General features: G+C 40.8%; 1 protein-coding gene across 1 annotated transcript; it reads left to right on the top strand.

Moving 5' to 3' along the window:
* The first annotated feature begins 954 nt into the window (after positions 1-954).
* Positions 955-17,336, top strand: DDX24 (DEAD-box helicase 24). Its single transcript, XM_027729396.2, has 9 exons — positions 955-1,066; positions 2,207-2,947; positions 5,809-6,186; positions 7,891-8,044; positions 8,418-8,933; positions 11,064-11,139; positions 11,728-11,916; positions 14,311-14,440; positions 16,181-17,336. The coding sequence occupies exons 1-9, from the start codon at positions 955-957 to the stop codon at positions 16,411-16,413; spliced, it is 2,529 nt and encodes an 842-aa protein (XP_027585197.2). The 3' UTR covers positions 16,414-17,336.
* The last annotated feature ends 1,608 nt before the right edge of the window (positions 17,337-18,944 follow it).

Raw genomic sequence — 18,944 nt, 5'->3', positions numbered from 1 at the left:
GGCATCACTGTCTTCAGTTCAGTACTACATAAATAGGGTTTGCTGGTCGTAGAGTTAAAGGTACTGTATAAAACTTTGCTCCCTGAATCTACTTCCTGACAGTCACTGATTTAAACTCATTTTGTACAGAACACGAGGACCAAGCATCAAATGCTCTTTAGCGTTCCTCACAGGAGGATATAAATTGGAAGCAACTGCTCATGTTGTGCATTGCCAGAACATTAATGCTGATTATCAGGAAGTGAAACTGTTCTTGAAAACATTTGATATGCTTGTTTCTTCCCTTGGCCTTAAAATAGTAAAAAAAGAAAAAAAACAAAGAAACAAACAACTCTTTTGTTTTCCCATTTCTTCACAGGACCTGGATCACCTGCAAATAACAAAGAGAAGAAATAATTGTAGTTGTAATTGCACTTTAATCTAGTGTCCTGGTCCCTTATCACCTTGAAACCTCCCGTTTTTAACCCTCTCCTCCCCCATGTCTCACAGCAAAAGAGGCTGTTCTGAGCATCAGCCACCCTTTTAGCAGAAACAAAAATCTGCCATTATCATAGCGTATAATTCATGACATCGTCTTCCTACAGCAAGATCAAGCTGCAGAGAGTATGTGAGAGGAAAAAAAAATCCTGCTGTGCCCTCGGTGCCGTGCTTGCTCCTCCTGCCGCCACTTCAACTTTTCCCCAAGTCGCATCGCTTTACCCGCAGCACCCTTAAACAGGAGCACACTGGCACGCAAGCAAGCACGAATAGCCAGGGTTTTACTGAATGACTAATACGATGTGATATCCAGCGAACGAGCTGGTGACATCCAACCGTAGCCGCTAATTTCAGAGCTGCAATTTAAGAGACCATTCGTGCGCGCGCAGCGACCCCCTCCCCACCCCCCTACGGGCACGCGCCGGCGGGCGCCGCGCAGTGACCTCACGCGGTACCGGTGAGTGACGTCACGCAGCAATGGCGGCGCCCCGAGCACACGCGGCGGGCGGCGGCCGTGGCGGCGGCACAGCCCGCAGAGCTCGCGGCCGCGCTCTCTCCGTCCCTCTCTGCCCTGGGCCTCCTGAGCTCGGTAAGCACAGGTGTCGGGAGCTCCCGCGTGCGCCGGCGGAGGCCGTGCCGGGCCCTGCCGCCGCTCCGGCGGGTAGTACCCGGGGTGGGCAGCGGCGGAAGCGCTTCGGGCCTGCGGGGATTTATCCGGCGGTTCTCTCTTTATCCCCAGAGGTGTGCCAGGCAGTAGGCCTGGCCTGCTGCTCTGTTTGGTTATATATGGTTAAATAAATTAACCTGCAGTTATGTTATAGGGAAATATAGTGTATAATATATATAAAAACATACGTATATGTGTAGCTATATAACCACAGACTAGTATATATATATACAGAGAGAGAGAGAGAGAGAGAATCGCAGAATCAGCTGGGTTGGAAAAGACCTCTGAGATCATCAAGTCCAACCCTTGATCCAACCCCGCTGTGGTTACCAGACCATGGCACTAAGTGCCACATCCAGTCTCATCTTAAAAACCTCCAGGGATGGTGAATCCACCATCTCCCTGGGCAGCCCATTCCAAGGGCTGATTACTCTCTTTGTAAAAAATTTCTTCCTAATATCCAACCTAAACCTCCCCTGGCACAGTTTAAGACCATGCCCTCTTGTTCTATCGCTGGTTGCCTGGGAGAAGAGACCAACCCCCACCTGGCTACAACCTCCTTTCAGGGAGTTGGAGAGAGTGATGAGGTCTCCCCTGAGCCTCCTCTTCTCCAGGCTGAACAACCCCAGCTCCTTCAGCCTTTCCTCACAGGACTTGTGCTTGAGTCCCTTCACCAGCCTGGTTGCTCTTCTCTGGACCTGCTCCAGGACCTCAATATCTTTCCTGAACTGAGGGGCCCGGAATTGGACACAGTACTTCAGGTGTGGCCTAATATAGGATAGTATAGGCTATATAGGATAATATATATATATGTATAATAGTTGTATATGTTAGTCTATATAGAGAGATATCTATACAGGCTAATATATATATATGTTATAGTGATATAGATTAGCCTGTAGTTATATTGACATTATTAATATTTGAGTTACTAATGTCTAAGTTATATTTTTAATATTTTAAAGAAGAAAGTAAAATAATTATGCCATGGATTTCTTGTTTGTTTGAATATCATCAAGTTAGTCTTCATTCCTTTTTTTTTTCTCTCCCTCTCTTTTTCAGGTAAAAAAAAGAAGGCTAGAAAAGGATGGAGATTTAGATCTTCCTTTAAAGGGAAGCAAAAAGGCATTGAAGTAATAGGAAAATGGAAAACTGTGGAAATTGACCCCAATCTATTTGCTGAGGAGGAGTTTCGAGATATAGTATGCTTGGAGGAACTTACAGAGTACAGGCTGGTAAGTTCTTCCAAAGTGGGGAAAGTAAAAGAGAGGAAGAGACAGGCTGAGAGTGCATCAGAAGAAGGCGGCAATGAGGAGGTGGAAGAACCTGTTGTCCCTCCCAAAAAGAAAAAGAAAAACAAAGATTCGAGAAGCAAAACAGATAAAAGCAATGCTCCTGATGCAGCAGAAGTTGATGTGCTGGTTGATAAAGAGGAAAAGCGTAGTGAGATAATCAAAGAAGCAAATTGTAAAGACTATGGACATGCGACTGAGAGCACATCAAGCAGAAAAGACACTCCAAAGAAAAAGAAAAAGAAGGCAGCTAAAAACAAGGCTTCTCAAGCACAGGAAGCTCCTCCACCAATAACAACTTCTAAAAAAGGGAAGAACTGGACAACAGAAGTTCTGTCTGCCTCAGCTGATCAAAAAGCTGATGTGTCTGCATGGAAAGACCTGTTTGTACCTGAACCAGTGTTGCAGGCCTTGAGCTACCTGGGGTTTAGTGCTCCAACTCCTATTCAAGCCTTAGCCTTGCCTTCTGCCATCCGGGATAATATGGATGTTCTTGGTGCTGCAGAAACAGGTACAAATCTGTTAAACTGCTTGTGTGTTGCGAGCGTCCCATCTCTTCTTTAAAAGCAGCCCATGGTTACAAGTTTTTACTTGTAGAAGCAGCAGCATTTATACATGAGAGAAGAGCTTCCATCTTCTGCAAATCCAACATATTAGTAAAGTTTTAAATGTATGAGTAAATTTTTAAAACTTTGTAACTTACAAACCTGGAGATGTTCCATCTTTTCAAAGTACAGCCTATGCAGCTTTGAAATCTCAATCAGTTTTTGTGCTTTTGACAGAAGTCTTTTTTCTCTCAAATTGTTTCTTGCTTTGGGAACAGTAGGGTGATACTCTGCAAAAGGCAGAATTAATGAAACAAGCAGGGTCATTTTTCCAGCAGCCAAACTTGTGCCCCTGGCAAGGCAAAGTGGAGAACTGGATTCCTCTGGAGATGATTCAGTGCTAGCATGGAGCAGTAAATAAACACTGGGCACAACGTTAAGCGTGAATATGGCCCAGGCCATATTTGTTACAGCCTCTTTTTTACTTATTGCTGTGAAGTCTCAGAGCATTATGTTCCTTCAAACTTTTTTTTGCTGCTTATACCTTTGAAGTTTTGTCTTCTTTAACACTGCAACATTTTTTCCCCTAAAAGACATAAAGATAGGAAGCACAATTGGAAGCTGCCTTGGTTTAAAGGCTTCCTTTGCACTCTTTTCATCTGTTCCAGTTGCCTTATCTCAGTGCTTGTCTGTAAAGTCATTTACAGCTCTCAAGCAAGAAGGTATACTAACTAATAAGATATGCAGTCATTTGCATTTTTATTTTAATTAGAAGCTCGGTTGGTGCTATTAGCTTTAATAAGATTAGAAATCCCTGCAGGGAGTGTTTTTGAAAATGGAACTGAAAATTTAAGTGGTGTTTATGTGCTGAAAAAAAGTGCCATTTTGCAGTGCTGGTAAGCAAATCCCTCTCTAGCTGCGGAATAGAAAGCATGGTTGGTGGCAGGCTGTGTTGTTGCTTTATAATTTTGCATAACCCTGAGGTAGGAGGACTGTGTTTTGCTCATTTATTCTTTCATGAGAGAAATCCAAGTTCTCTCCAGAGGGCCCAGTGGATCACTGGTGTTCCTGTAGCAACTTGAGATATATGGACAACTGTCCCTTAGGAGGTGCTGCAGCTGGGAGAGGTTGAAGCTCTCCAGCTGTTTTTTCTACATCCTACAGCATCACTTAGCATTGAGCCTGAGGGAGGAATGTGATAAGTTAAAGAACTATTAATCTTCCTTTTTTGGTAGCAACATTGGGAAGAACATCAACATTTTGACATAGCAGTAGATCTGTGTGGAGATCAGGTGGAGGGAATGGCAAGGCTTCTTGTTTTTGCAGTGGGTCTAACCCTTTCTTTTCATTGATATGTAGAACTACTGAAGTTTTTGGTTAGGGAACCAAGTTTTATCTCCGTACGATTATACAATCTAAAACCATTTAAAAAAGTGTGAATTGGCTTGAGCTGTAGTACCAAGATATACTTTTCTCCTGGTTTTGCAGGCCTGTCTGGTATGTGGTCTGTGTGTTACGAAGGTAACGTGTCCTCTGAGGTGATAATTTGTTAAATTTGTGGATGAATCTTGCCTGCAGAATAGTGCTGATTATCACAGCAATAGTCTGTCTGGGTGCAGTACTGACATTTGCACCAGCCAAATTGCATTACATTTAATTCAAGATCATCAGTATTCTTCACCTTAAAAACAGATGTTCTGGTAATACAGAATCTTACTGTATAAGTGTAAGTATATAAGTATGTAAGTTTATAATCTGTAAATACAGATTATAAACAATTTCTGCTTCAAGTGCAGACAGAAGTCATAAGAGACCTCCCAGACATGCAGAAAGGTGGGGAAGTGCATACGAGGAGACTTTGCAGCAGCATTGATCAGGATAATGACACTGGGCTTATCTGTTAATTAACTAATATTAAGGTTCTCCCCTAAATAGGAAAAATTCTGTATTGCTGAATTTGGCAAACCTTTATGGCTTGTGACATAAATGTGATGTGGACATGAATTTAGATTTCCAGAGGACTGTTTCCCAGCAGTGGCCTATTACAGGAATGGTCTTGTACTCTGGATGCTGCATTCATGATCAATGAACTGAGAACCTTAACTGGGGTCGATGTGCTACCAGGCTCTTCCTGACATCTTTAATACTGACAGATTGTTCAGAGGGGAATACGTGGCAGGGATGTAACTGGCAGTTTGGTGCCAAGAACCCCTGAAATTAAAACTAGGAGCATTTTTGACAACCGCCTTCTCTCCAAAGTGGATTATCTGTTTTAAATCAGATTTCTGTGTTCTGATTATAAAAATGGTGCTAGATCAGGAAGTTAGGCAGTGGAGTATTTCAAAATACAGTTTCTTAGAAAGTTGTAAATACAGGACTATAAATTGAAGATAGAAACAAATCCTTCAAGTACCTTCCAGCTTGTCCTTGGCCTCATTTGCTATTCCTTTGTTTGGAGAGTGTTGATCAGAACTTTCAAATAGGACATGGTATTCTCCTTACGGGCATACAGTTCTTTAAAAATATCTTGACTGCAACTGCAGCTTTTAAAAAACACTTTCAGAACAAATAAGTCTGCCTGACCTGCTAGAGATTGGAAAAATACCTGTTCCCCAGGAAATACGATATTGGTGACCTCAAGGAGATGTATAAGGGGAACAGGAGAAAAGATGTTATTTCTGCAAGTTTCTGGTGTTCTAAAGATCATGAATTTGTGTCTGTTACAGTGGTATGTTTTAAGAACAGTGTGCATTTGGCTGTTGCTTTTCTCATCTTTTCAAATAAATGACTTGTTGGTCTGTGTTATTATTCTTGTTTGTTTTTTTAGGAAGCGGCAAAACGCTTGCATTTGCAATTCCAATGATTCACTCTGTGCTGCAGTGGCAAAAATCGAATAGCTCAACAACCACAAATGACAGTGTTTCTAAAGAGTCCCATCAGCATCAGGATGAAACAAGTTGGGAAAATGAGGATGAAGCAGAAAAAGTAACCCATCAGCAGGTTGAAGATAGCGGAGATGAAGATGATGCATCTTCCACAACAGGCTGTGTGAAGGTTCTGGAAAATGTTGAATTTGATTCAGGTGACAAGACACAAACTGTTGGCTCCCATAAAAAGAGACCTCTTTTAGGACTGGTCCTCACTCCTACAAGAGAATTAGCTGTACAAGTAAAGCACCACATTGATGCAGTTGCAAAGTTTACAGGTACGTAGGTCCTGCAGGCCATGTCCCGGATTACACTGTGTTTGGGTCTTGGCGTTGGTGTTGAGCCAGAACACGTGCCACACTTTCTTCCATAAAATCATGAAGTTGCTGTGGCTTTTGAAGGGTTAGGGTTTGTAGTCACTGATGTGTGAGAAATACATGAAGATTCTTCAGTGAGATGCATGTGGAAGTAAACAGCTAATGTGAGATATTTTGCTTTAAAATGTGTCTTCCTTCAAATAGCTATTGACTTGTGCTCTCACAACACAGAATGAGTACTAGATACCCAGCCACAGCTAACTTTGTCCTAGTTTTGGATAATGTAGGCTATATATAAAAATAATTCCATTATATATAAAATTTTAAATATATATAATAATTTCAATTTTTGACAGGTCTATTAATCTTTTTATATAGCGTATATAATTATGTGTGTGTGTGTGTATATAAATATATAATTTTGATGGATCAAAAAAGAAAAGTAAGGCCATAAATTTTTAGGGTAGATCACATTGCTGGATTGTCTGACTTGCCTCCTGCAGCAGTCAAGCCATAGAGTATTACTGAGTAATATGCCTGATAAAAGCAATTCCATCCTGTTCCTTTCTCTTCCAAACCAGAAGTCAGTACATCTATTGCGTGAATGAGTGAGGACATGAAACTGTTAAAGAAGGGAGAGAATTGGAAAAGAACTCACCACTTCTTCAACACCAGTAATTATTTATTGAAGAGGATATGTAGTGCATTGCACTACTTTTAAGCACATCTTCTTTAGTGTCTGTGGATCCTGCTGTGTTCATCATTCTGCAACTGATTACAAGGCTTATTATAACTGCTAGCCTGAAACAATTGATTTATGTCATACAGTTCTGACAGGAGCAGAGCTATTTATGTGTAAAAATCTGCTGCCCAAGTGATACATAGTTGCAGCAGCAGGAGAGAAAATGTTTTAGTGTGGGCTTGCTTTACTGCCTCAAACACACTTTGAAAAAAAATCCATACCTGGAAGCATGGTAGTAGGGAAGAGAGATCAGTGGTAGCTTGGATACTGGAAGGGTCTTGCACAGTAGCATTGAGTTTGTCATGGGCCAATGTATTCTTTGAAGAAGGAGGGTGAAATAAGCCATGTGTAGTCAGCTTCCAAAACTAAACTCCTTTCACTACCTCAGCAAAGTACTTAAAGCTAACTCAAGGTCTGTGCTACTATGCAAGAATCATTAATTGGGCAGGAGCTTTCTTGGTAGGATTATTCCATAGCAAGCAAGCAGTCATTTAGCAAGACAAGCATTTCTCAGTCTTATTTTACAAAGTGGCCTCCTGGTTAATCATAGCAGGAATATGCTTGTTCATGCAGATGTAATTGACAAAACATGAGACTCTGAAGTATGGGTAAACAAAGCTAACAGTTATGGATGTGTTTCTTTGTGCTATTAGAAGACAGGTGCCCTATGGGTAAACAAAACTAACAGCTATGGATGTGTTTCTTTGTGCTATTAGAAGACAGGTGCCCTAAGAGAAAGAATGAGGATTTTTCTGTAAAATTGAGCACGTTGCTGTATGTTCGATGTTACATAAAACCCCTGAAGTTTCCTGACCAAAATGCTTATTGAAAGTTGCAGTATAAACTGTTTAAAATCATTGAATGGATCTACATAAAAACATTGACTGATAAATTAGTGAAATAAAACCTATTATGTGTTCTAGGCATTAAGACTGCAATTCTAGTTGGAGGCATGGCTGCACAGAAGCAAGAACGTGTACTGAATCGAAAGCCAGAAATTGTAATTGCAACCCCAGGCCGTCTGTGGGACTTAGTTAAAGAGAGACACCCACATCTTTCAAATCTTCGTCAGCTCAGGTAAATGTGCCTTGTAGAATAACTGCTGGATACTGAACTAGTCATCCTTGCACCCTGATTGTGTTTACTAACTGATTAATTTAGACTACATAAGATCACTTATTTTTTTTTTTTTTGTCTCATAGTGTTTTATTGAAATGCACAGTGGTTATTTTGATGGAGGAAAATGTCAATTAAAGACAGTAGTAAAAGCCTGTTTTTTCAAAAACAAGTGCAGAAGGCTACTGTAGCTGCCCCAGCATACCCAGTGCTCCTTTTGGTTTTATATGCAGAACATCCCTTATGTGTTTAGCAGGAAAAGTTCTTTTTAAGTGTATCAGGTTTGTATTTATCTGCACAAGTATATTTTTACTGTGTGTTTTCTGCTTGACAGGTGCCTTGTGATTGATGAAGCAGACCGAATGGTTGAGAAAGGTCACTTCTTAGAGCTGTCTCAGTTGCTGGAAGTCTTAAATGATTCACAGTATAACCCTCATCGACAGACTTTTGTTTTTTCTGCCACGTTGACTTTAGTCCATCAGACTCCTACAAGAGTTTTACAAAAAAAGAACGCTAAAAAGATGGACAAGAAGACCAAACTAGAATTGTTAATGGAAAAAATAGGAATAAAGGGCAAACCCAAAGTAATAGACTTAACAAGGAAGGAGGCTACTGTTGAGACTCTGACAGAAACCAGAATCCACTGTAATACAGACGAGAAGGACTATTATCTATATTACTTTCTTCTCCAGTATCCAGGAAGAACCATGGTCTTTGCAAACAGCATAGACTGTATAAAACGCCTCAGTTCTCTCCTCACAATCTTAAATTGTGATCCTCTTCCGTTACATGCCAACATGCACCAAAAGCAAAGGCTGAAAAACCTGGAGAGGTTTGCTGAGCGAGAGAGGTAGGTTGATTTTCAACTTCCTAGTAGAGAAAAAAATCATGTAAAAGGTAGTGGGAAGGGGAAGCAGCTCTGTTAGAGTTGGAGCAAGCTGAGGAGGCTAGCTGGGGATGTGAGTACCCATAAGTTCATCAGCCCAAGTTATTAACAATGAAGGATGAGGTTTCACGGGATAGTTGAGGTGATGAACTGGAGCAAGTTCAATTGAAGGCCACCAAGGTGTTCAAGAAGCACTGGCTCTGCAAGAGGAGAAGCTGAAGGCACAGAGTTTGTGTCGCCCGGGAGAAATACTTTGTAGGGGCCTAATTGCAGCCCTCTGATATCTTAAAAGAAGGCTGTCAAGAAGATGGAGCCAGGCTCTTCAGAGTGGTGCATGGTAGGAGGATGAGGGGTAATGGGTGTAAGTTAAAACAAGAGGTTCGGTCTACCTGTGAAAAAGGGCTTTTTCTCTGTGCAGACACTTGAGCATTGAAACAGGCTGCTTGTTCTTGGAGTTTTTTGAGGCTCAGTTGGATAAAGCCCTGAGCAACCTGGTCCGGCCTTACAGCTCATCCTGCTTTGAGGAGGAGGTTGGACTAGAGATGTCCTGAGGTCCTCTGGAGCCTGAATTATCCTGTGGTCTGGCAGCTCACTGCTGCTGACAGAGCTGTCACTTGCCCTGTTTTGAGACATAGGCTTTCATGACCATCCTGCACACCTCTCTGCCTATATCCTTGCTCTGCAGCTCATTTGATCCTCTGTAAGTCATTGAATCTCACTAAGCTATTAGAAAACTAACTATTTTTTGCTGTGTTACGATTTTGTGGGTTTAGTTAGATGAATTAGCTTTCAGGGGGTCAAGGTATCCTGGAGCAATGTAAGAGAAGGGGCAGTTGTGCCTTTCAGCAGTGGTGGGCAGCCAGGGTTTACCCAGGCAGACCAGTCCTGCCATTTTAAGAAACATTGTTTCCTGCTGGTTTTGGAACAGCCTTTGGCAGGAGGGTGATGGTCTCAGTACTTCCATAATCCGGAAGCCTCACAGTTTAGTCCTGCTGTAAACTGCTGCATGCTGTCTGGGAATTTGTACCTTGTTAATAGATTCAAGCAGGGAGAACACAGGTTGAATTGCTGTGATAGATCTGCAGTATCCCTTGGCAAATGTTGTATTGATAGCACTGGCCAAGGTGGGATGGATCGCTTTCAGAAACTGCAGATTTTCAAGGCAAGAAAGAAATCTATGAGACCATCTCTCATGGTGTTCTGCAGATTGCAAGCCATGGAATTTTCTCTTGTTATTTTTATTTTGAACCTTGTAGCAATAGAATATGCAGTCAGATGCCGTAAAATCATAATAAATTTTCATTACCTAAAAGTAACTTGTTTCAGGTGCTGGGAGATGTTTTTAAAACAAATTGTTCCATATCCTAAGGAGAATTTTGTCTCTGTAGTAGGCTATTTATATAAAAGAACAACATCTTTGAGTAGTTCATCATATCTAGGGGTAAGGAGAAATACTAATTGTCAGAACAGAATCCTCTCCTTATATTTCCGGCTTTTAATTTACTGAGAGAGCTTATTTGAATGCAAGTTGGTGGAAGATATTTTAGCCCCAAAAAGCTGTTATTTAAATATATAATGTTATTAATGTAATTTTTCTCAACTGGTAAAACTTTTAATAACATGTCTGTACTACTGAAGGATCGGCTGTGTTGTTAATGGTATGGTCATATCAACTAAAGATATTTTTAAACCCAACCTGGGCAGTGCACTGAAAAGGGCATCAAAGGGGAACGTATCCCCCTTCTTCTTTAGATAGCAATTAGTTCTAATGTTCTTGTGAACCGAGAGAGAAGAAGAGCATAGGAAAACAGGATCCAGCAAGGTAGTGAATTTCTATATTGGAAATACAGACCTGCTGAGGGTAACATTTGCTTTTTTTAGTTTTATTTTAAGAATTGTTTCAAGACTGCCTCTGATGTAATAGTGGGTATCGTTTCTGTAAGGAAAAGCAGAATGTGTTGTTCCAGCAGATGATATAGTATAAATCTGTTTCTTAAACTGCTGTGGTAGGATTCTGTATTGCTGTATTTTATGTTCCTCGGCAGATGATTTACTCTTCAATTTTATCTTCATTAAATTTTGTCACTTTCTCAGCTGTGTCCTCCTGACAACAGACGTTGCAGCTCGTGGTCTTGATATTCCCAATGTGCAGCATGTCATCCACTACCAGGTTAAGTATTTTTAATGGTTTTACTTTTACTGCTTTAGTTTTGAAATAAGACCTTCATGATCCAAATCCTGAAGACTATAAAACTATAATTCTTGATTCCATGTATAGTATAGTCCCAAGTATAGATATTTAATCATTTAACTGTCTTAGTGCTTTGTACTTAAAGTTCTCATTGCTGCAGTGACTGACTGCAGTAGCTAGCACTTCATCAATGTGCGATTATATCAGAAATGGCATAACAGATATTATCCTCCTTGCTTTTTGCTTCACTTTGATATCCAAAGGTGTCAAATGACTCAGCCATATAACTCATCTCTGAGGACACATAAAATGTTTTGCTGCTTTTCAAGTGAAATGACAGAGGGTCAGAAGTTAGGAGAAATTCACAAAAGATTATGCAAGGAAGAATGCTGGATCAGAGAACAAAAAGTGTGTCAAGACATCATCTTTTACATTACTTTTTTCTGTTACCTGTGATGTACTGTGGGTGTATAAAATGCAATATTCTTTGGCAACCTTTTGTCCAAAGCATGACAGGCTGCTGCTAGCTTTCCCTGGCAGCTTCATGGCTTCTCTGAACACTTGCAGGTCCCTCGTACTTCTGAGCTGTACGTGCACAGAAGCGGTCGAACAGCCCGAGCTGCCAATGAAGGCCTCAGCCTATTGCTGATTGGCCCTGACGACTTGATCAATTTTCGGAAAATTTATAAAACATTGGGGAAGAGTGAAGAGCTGCCGTTTTTCCCGGTTGATACCAAGTGCATGACTTCTATCAAGGTAAAGAAACAGCAGTCTTTTTGGAGCCTGAGTAGTCGCTTGCTTGCTTATATTACTTACATTACTGATATGATACTGCCTATCGTGTTCTTTCCAGATTTCAGGTGAAATTTACTTCTGAGGACCTGGATTTGAAAATGAAATTAGTCACATTTTATATTTTTTTAAGCAGTATTTATGATTTCTCCATTATAACTGGCCCAAGAAATGTGTTTGAACGTAAACATCACTTATGTTTTTCTTGTATGGTGTTATGTAGAGTTTCTCCTGACTAGATTTCCAAAAACAGTATAGGGAAGCGAGTATGTTTTGTGGCTGGGGAGCTGGGATGGCTTTGCTAAGTACATTGTTTAAAGCCTCTTTTGTTAGGAACAGATTGGAGAACAGTAGCAGGTCCAGGGGTGTTCAGTGGTCTTCACCTGCCTCTACTCAGCTGAAGTAGTGAGTTGTCTGCTTTTCTTAGAGTTCCTATACTGTGAGGCCACAGCTGCCACTGAACCCTGTCAAACTAGGTATGTTCTCTTTTCTGGGTTATTGACCATTTTAAGGAGATAGACAATGGTTAGGGTTTACAAAACAATGTGTTTTAGAAAGCATCTAGTCACTGCAGATTTTTTACTTCTTGAATAAGAGACCATTTCATGTCTCAGCATTCTCTTAATGTTTTGAGTGATATCAGCTATGTAGGAATGGGACATACTTAAATACTGGATTTGAAAGGAATTCAGGGTTGGAATGTCTGAATGTTGCACACTCATTGAGAACAAGGGAGAATGCAAGCAGTCAGATAATGCAACAGCTATCTTCCTTATAGTATTCTGATTCAGGCTTATCCATTTGGCTTGGACAGAGCCCAGGGTTTACCCCCAGTGGCAACAGCACTATCCTCACCTTGGGAATAATGTCAGCAAGTTTCAAAGCCCAGACTTGCTGCAGGTGGGGTATTTAGCATGAATCTTTCAGGAGATGCAGCTTTCTGAAAGAGAAAGAAAATCAGTAAATGCTTCTACAGACTTGTTTTTATCCTCTTGGTAGTAATGAAGAGAATCTGATTTCCTTCCCCCCCATCTCCTCTGCTGCCCCCTTACACCCACTAAATATTTCTGGCTACTGAAAGAAATCTGTTGTTTTTTAAGAGTGTTTCTTCAGAGGTTCTTTCTGTGTTTCTTGCTGAGTATTCTTGGCTCTTATCATGCTCTGTCAATTAATGAGCAAATAAATATTGTTTCCACACTTTAATTTTCCTGCTACCATCTCACGATTTTCTCTCCTATCTGTAATAGTACTCCTCTTCCCGGAAGAGATGTCTTTGTAATTGTAGTTGCAGGACTTCAGCCTCAGAGTCCCTTTGAACAGTCAGGTCTCCTTTACACTTACAGGGCTTAATCACAAAGTCACTGTAGTTAGGACTAATAGTGCTGCAGGTTCTGTATGTCTGTCCCTTTTGCACACTCCTTCTCTGTTTCTGTATGCCTTCATCCAAGCTCAGAAAAAGTGTGAAGGGGTTTCACACTTGGAAGGAATAGACTTGTTGAACCAGGATAGAGGATAGACCTAAAGAGAACTTAAATTTTGCAAAGACGGAAAAACTATTTAAAATTTCTTAGAACTGACTGATTTAGTAGTTTACGGCACATTTAATTTCTTCTCTCTCTGCATCTTAACTATTGTGGCAGTTCTGGCTGGTGCTGTTACTGTGTAGCACCAGACTATTCAGTTTCCTGCACAGGGTTTGTTTTGTACAGTTGCAGGCACATTCCAAACAGCAGAACTTGCTGCTGGTTGATTATTATTTATTGTTAGTGTAGAGTTTCTTTCCACAGTGAATTAGTTATTTTTTTTGGCCCAGCTGGAAGGCTGCAGATCAGGTTAAATTTGCTGGACATCTTTGTTCCACCTGTGTGCAGCTGGGAAGGACAGGACATTCTGTCCTGTGCCTAAACAAGATCCAGGTGCATTCCTTAAAACATGAGTTGTTCCTTCCATATGGCCTGCAGGAGTTAGTGAAGGTAGTGGCTGCCCCTTACTGCTGAGTCTAGTAACTCTGAGATCTGTACTATGTGAATATGTAAGTTGGAAATTATGGGTATTTGAATCATGATTTGTTCTTGATGTCTCTCAAGTGTTTGTAATGATTTGTTTATAGAATGTTAACATTCAGGTATGTTTAGTAGTTGAGATGTTTTAGAAACCAGATTCTATCGTGGATCTGAAGAAATAAAACACTAGCAAATTATGACGTCTTTGTTATGCAAGGCATCTCCTGGAACATGGATAGGGAACCAGAGTGTCTCTGTACCCCAGATGCATTGTAATGCATGCTCTCAAACAGATTCTGCTGAAGTACCACACATTTAAACCTGATCATAATGTCTAAATGTATTTTTGTTGCAGGAACGGATGAATTTGGCAAGGCAGATTGAGAAGGCAGAATTTTTCAACAGTCGGGCAAAGCAACACAACTCCTGGCTCCATCAAGCTGCAGAGGCTCTTGAGATGGATCTTGATGATAACATGTTGATGGGCAAGTAGAAATGTTTGTCTGTGGGTGTGCTCAGTTGTTCCCACAGTGCTGGTGTCTGGAAGAAGCCTCACCATGGCAGAGAAACTTCAAATTGTGCAGAGCAGAAGGGGAAGGAAAGGAGTGTCATTAGTATGTGGTGTTACTGGTGTTTTCAGGATGATTGTGCAGCAGTAGTGCTGAAGCTGAGGGAGTGAGGTGTGACAGTTATGGCAAGTCACAGACAAGTCTACATGTCATAGGACAAGAACTGTTTAGCTTCTGGCAAGTATTTCAGAGTGATCTAAACAGCCCAGTATGTCCTGATTGAGTCTTGTCCCCCCTGTGTCAAAGAAAAAGCTGTTTCCTCGCTTCTGCTTGTCTCTCCCTGTAGTCAGGCATCAGGACAGGAGCCTGACAGCTCTGTGTGGGAACAGCTAGGAAGTGCTAGGAAACACCAAATATTATGTGAGCCTCATGTAGGTTGAGTTGTGTGGGCAAAATGGCCAATACATATATTCAAGTTGCTGAGGTTTTTGGTGGTGTGTTAGAAGTAAATAATTTCTTATATTTTATAAATTAAATGTTTTGCAGGCTGTGCCTGAATGTGTAGGGCTGTTGCAATTGCGGGTGCCTATTAGCTCAGTGCCATGAAGTTTTGCAAAATTTAGATGCACTGTAAAGTACCACATTGTGTTTATATTTTAGGAGCTGAAGGTGTGATTTCCTACCAGTTCTTTGAAGGCAGGCTGAATAGAGGTGCTGCAGAGGTCACTTCAGATGAATCTGTCTCTAACCTGTTAGCTGCTAAATATGAAGATGCCTTAATTTCAAAATACGTTTAGATTTATGTATTTATTTATTTTATTCATGGCTGGACTAGCTGTTTCTCAACCACTTTGCAAGCAAACGCTAATCGTCTCTGTCTAAATTGTTCAGGAGTGCTTTCAGATAATTAGCACTCTGCTGTCTTGTTTTGACATAATCTGAATATGCTGTGCTTTGTAATGAGTTTCAAAACAGCACATCCAGTCCAAGTAAGTTGGGGCTCTCAAGTGAAACATTTTGTAATTGCCATCCAGAAACTTGCCAGCTTCATGCTGTACTCAGTCTCTTGATTCTTCTGTAGCTTGTTGGAGACCAATTAAAATCTCAGTCATTCCTCCCATAAATGAAATGCCTCTTACACCGTTACAAAGGCTTTAGTAGTGCCCTTTCAATTTTACCTTACAACAACTTTGTTTTTCTCTCCATTTCAGGCCTCTGACCCTATTAACTGTCTCAAATCTTTTCTATGCCCTTCTTTATCCTGTGTTATTAAATCTGAGAACCTCATTGCTTTTTATGTATAAAGAGGAAAGGACTTCCTGGTTTACAGGTGCTGAAATGAGGCATGCATAAAGTAACAAAATACACAGAAGAAGCTCCTGCCTGAGCTAGAAGCCCTGGATGAATGCATACCTTATCTTCTGGGGCCCCCTTCCCTTTGTTCCTCAGTCTGTTCAGGGTTGAGAGCCAGCTGAATGATTTAGTAGAATGATACCTGGGCTATGGTTACTCAGTAGTCGAGATTCTTCTTGATCTCATTATCCTGTGGACAGCCTGGGTGATCTGAAAGTGACACAGATGACTGGAAGACTGTGTGGGAGTGACCTTGTTAGAGAGAGAAAGCTGAGATTAACATCTGCACTTCTCACTACAAAGGTCTGCAATGCAAGTTGTTCTCTTGTTGTAACGTTCTGTATCTTTGATTTCTGCCCCAAGGAAGAAAAGCTAATGAGCAAGAAGAAAGCCAGAAGCAAAAGATGCTGAAGGGAATGAAAAAACAACTGAAACATATGTTGTCCCAGCCACTCTTTAAAGTCCTTATGAAAACCAAGTACCCAACACAGTCTGGAAGACTGCTCCTGCCTCAGACATCAGTGGGCATTTCAGCTCTGAGTACCGTGTCCAAAAAGCAAGCCAAGAAGAAGAAATTAATAAAATTAGATAACTGAGCAAGATCACTCAGTGTGACAGAAGCAAGAACTATCCTCCTCAAGGCTGTCAGTACTTATGGAGGAACTCAGCTAGAAAACAGATAGAATAAGGATGTTGCCTGTGTATTGGTTGTGCAGGCACAAACCAAAATGTTGGTTTAAAGGGCTCAGTTAACACCGGGTTAGTTACTGTTGAATCTTGTCTTGGATCTTGTTTTTCTATGTTCTTATTTTTTCTTAACTCTCTATATTAATAGAAGTTAATTATTTTTCACATAGTTCTGATAATTACTCCGTTTTGTGAGATGGGTAAAAGTTAGTGGGTAGAATTCACTGTGGGCATAGTCTAATGATAAAACTTGATTTGAATTTTAATGTCTTTAAAGGACAGGAGAAGGTCAGCTGTATATAGTGCGAGTACAATCTGAGCTGGTGATGATGGGAGGTTTGGCTTTTTCTGCAGCCAGCTCAGTAAGAAAGGCAGCAAATAGAGTTAGTGTTACCAGCAAGTCTACAATTCTGCTTATATCCCAATTTTCTTTCTCCTCTGATAATACTCTCTGTTCTGTTCTCCACTGGGTTTAACTCTCTTAGTTCTATGTTAATTTATGTGTTCAAATGTGCAAAAAAAGTAAAGAGGGCAACAGACCAGGACAGACTTTGGAAGATGTGTAGATTTTTGAGGAATAAGCGTTGCTACTCAGTGTTTTTTTAATATTGGAGTTAAGCCTGTATTTGAAAACATGTTAGAACCACGATCTTTGCTTTAATGGAAAAGATTATGTTATGAAATGTCACTTTTGAAGATTGCTTCCTGATAATTATGCTTTTAAATCATTTTAACCTGACCCAGGCAAGTATTTTTTAAAATTATTTTTAAAAATATGTCAGAAGAATATATTGTGAATTTTTGTTAAATTGTATCTGCTATAAAACCCTAAGTCTGTGTCTGTTTTCAGTCACTTGAGATTTCTAAATCCCTCATAGCTGATCCTGTCTGCGCTTAGCAGGCAAGGAAAGGGGAAAAGCACCCAAAAGGTAAGACAGTGGAATCTGTATTGGTGAGAGGACAGGTAACCTTCACCTGCCAGCTCTGGATAAGGCTGAGTTTTTGTGTCTTAGGCAGTATGGAACCAGTGTTACTGTCATGATAGGAAGCACCAATTTACTCAACTACTTAAAGAAATTTGTCTGTGGAGTTGAGTGCCCCCTCCAACCACTTGCTGGTTACGTGAGAATAACAAAGTCTTCACTCTTTCATCTATGTAAGTAATTGTAGGCCCCCCCATCCCCATCTTTGGAGGGCTTTTCTCTTGCTCCCATGCATTACTGAAGAAGAGCCGTGATAATTTAATCATAAGCATACAGAGCTTATCAGTTATGTCTGAGGCATGCAATGCACTATTTGTCACATGCCCTTGGGAGCAGAGGGGGATGTTTTGAGGGAGAAGAGATGGTAAGATTCTGTTTCCTCACTCATGTGAAGAGGTACATCTTTGGAGTAATGTGACATCTGAAAAATAAAAGCAATTTAAAGACAGTTCCTTGTAAGGAAGCTGAAAAAAGGAACTGAAAAGACAAGCAAGCCCTTATTTCTGTGCCATTTTAATCACATTTTTACATTACGAAAAGGAAACTTGCATTGGTTTTGCATCCCTGACGGGTTTGAAGACCAGGTGGACCTTTTCTGTGTCTTATGATATATTTCTGTTTACAATTCATCAACAAAATCAAGTCTGGATCCTGACGATACAGCTCAGCATCTCCTGCCTGCCTGAAAATCTGCATGAGGTAGGAATTTTGGCAGTTTTTGATTCCATGAGATCGTGAGGTGAACTGAATTGAGGGACAGTGAGAGCATTGTTATTTCCTCTCTATTATTGCCATGAAGTTTTTCAGCTGCTTCTATTTCCCCGTGTTTAACAATCTAGTTCTCACACTCACAGTCTTCCCCAAGACAGAGCATGGCACTTATGCCCTCCTTACAGCCTTCATGAATCATGAATGTTGGAAAAGACCTCCAAGATCATCAAGTCCAATCTTTGACCTAATGCCACCACGCCCACTAAACCATATCATGAAGTGCCACATCCACTCATTTTTTGAACACTCCAGGGATGGTGAATCCACCGCTTCCCTGGGGAGCTTGTTCCAGTGCTTGATGGTTCATGTTTGCTTGTGGGACATGCTGTTGTGCCAGTTTTCTTCTGCTGCCTCTGAGTTCAGTGCTCTGCATGAACTCTGCATGCTTAAATCTACTGATGCTGCCCCCCACAGGAGCTCAAGCAGAGTTTGGAACCTAAAAATATCTCGGTGTCTTAAAAAGAATACTTGTCTCGAACTCTGAAAGCTGTCTTGCAACTGCCTGTTTTGCCTTGTTTTCTTACACCCTGCATCCTCTACCTAGATCAAAAACCTCATATTTGCTTTAGTGAATTTAAAGAAATTATTAAACAATAAATTGGAAAATATTACCCTGTAGCTGTCCCATGCCCATGTGAACTAGGTTATTGCAGGAAGAGAGGAAGGCAAGGCAGAATGTTTTATCC

Source organism: Pipra filicauda, unplaced genomic scaffold, assembly GCF_003945595.2.
Source record: "Pipra filicauda isolate LSUMZ 115617 unplaced genomic scaffold, ASM394559v2 scaffold27_size4233163_pilon, whole genome shotgun sequence".
Taxonomy (NCBI): Eukaryota; Metazoa; Chordata; class Aves; order Passeriformes; family Pipridae; genus Pipra; species Pipra filicauda.
This window is presented reverse-complemented; position numbering and strand designations above follow the sequence as displayed.

Bases quoted from the DNA above. Each gene is read 5' to 3' on its own strand.
- DDX24 (XM_027729396.2), top strand. From the start codon at position 955: ATGGCGGCGCCCCGAGCACACGCGGCGGGCGGCGGCCGTGGCGGCGGC. The intron at 1,067-2,206 runs GTAAGCACAGGT...TCTCTTTTTCAG, and splicing joins CCCTGGGCCTCCTGAGCTCG to GTAAAAAAAAGAAGGCTAGA. The intron at 14,441-16,180 runs GCAAGTAGAAAT...TTCTGCCCCAAG, and splicing joins TGATGATAACATGTTGATGG to GAAGAAAAGCTAATGAGCAA.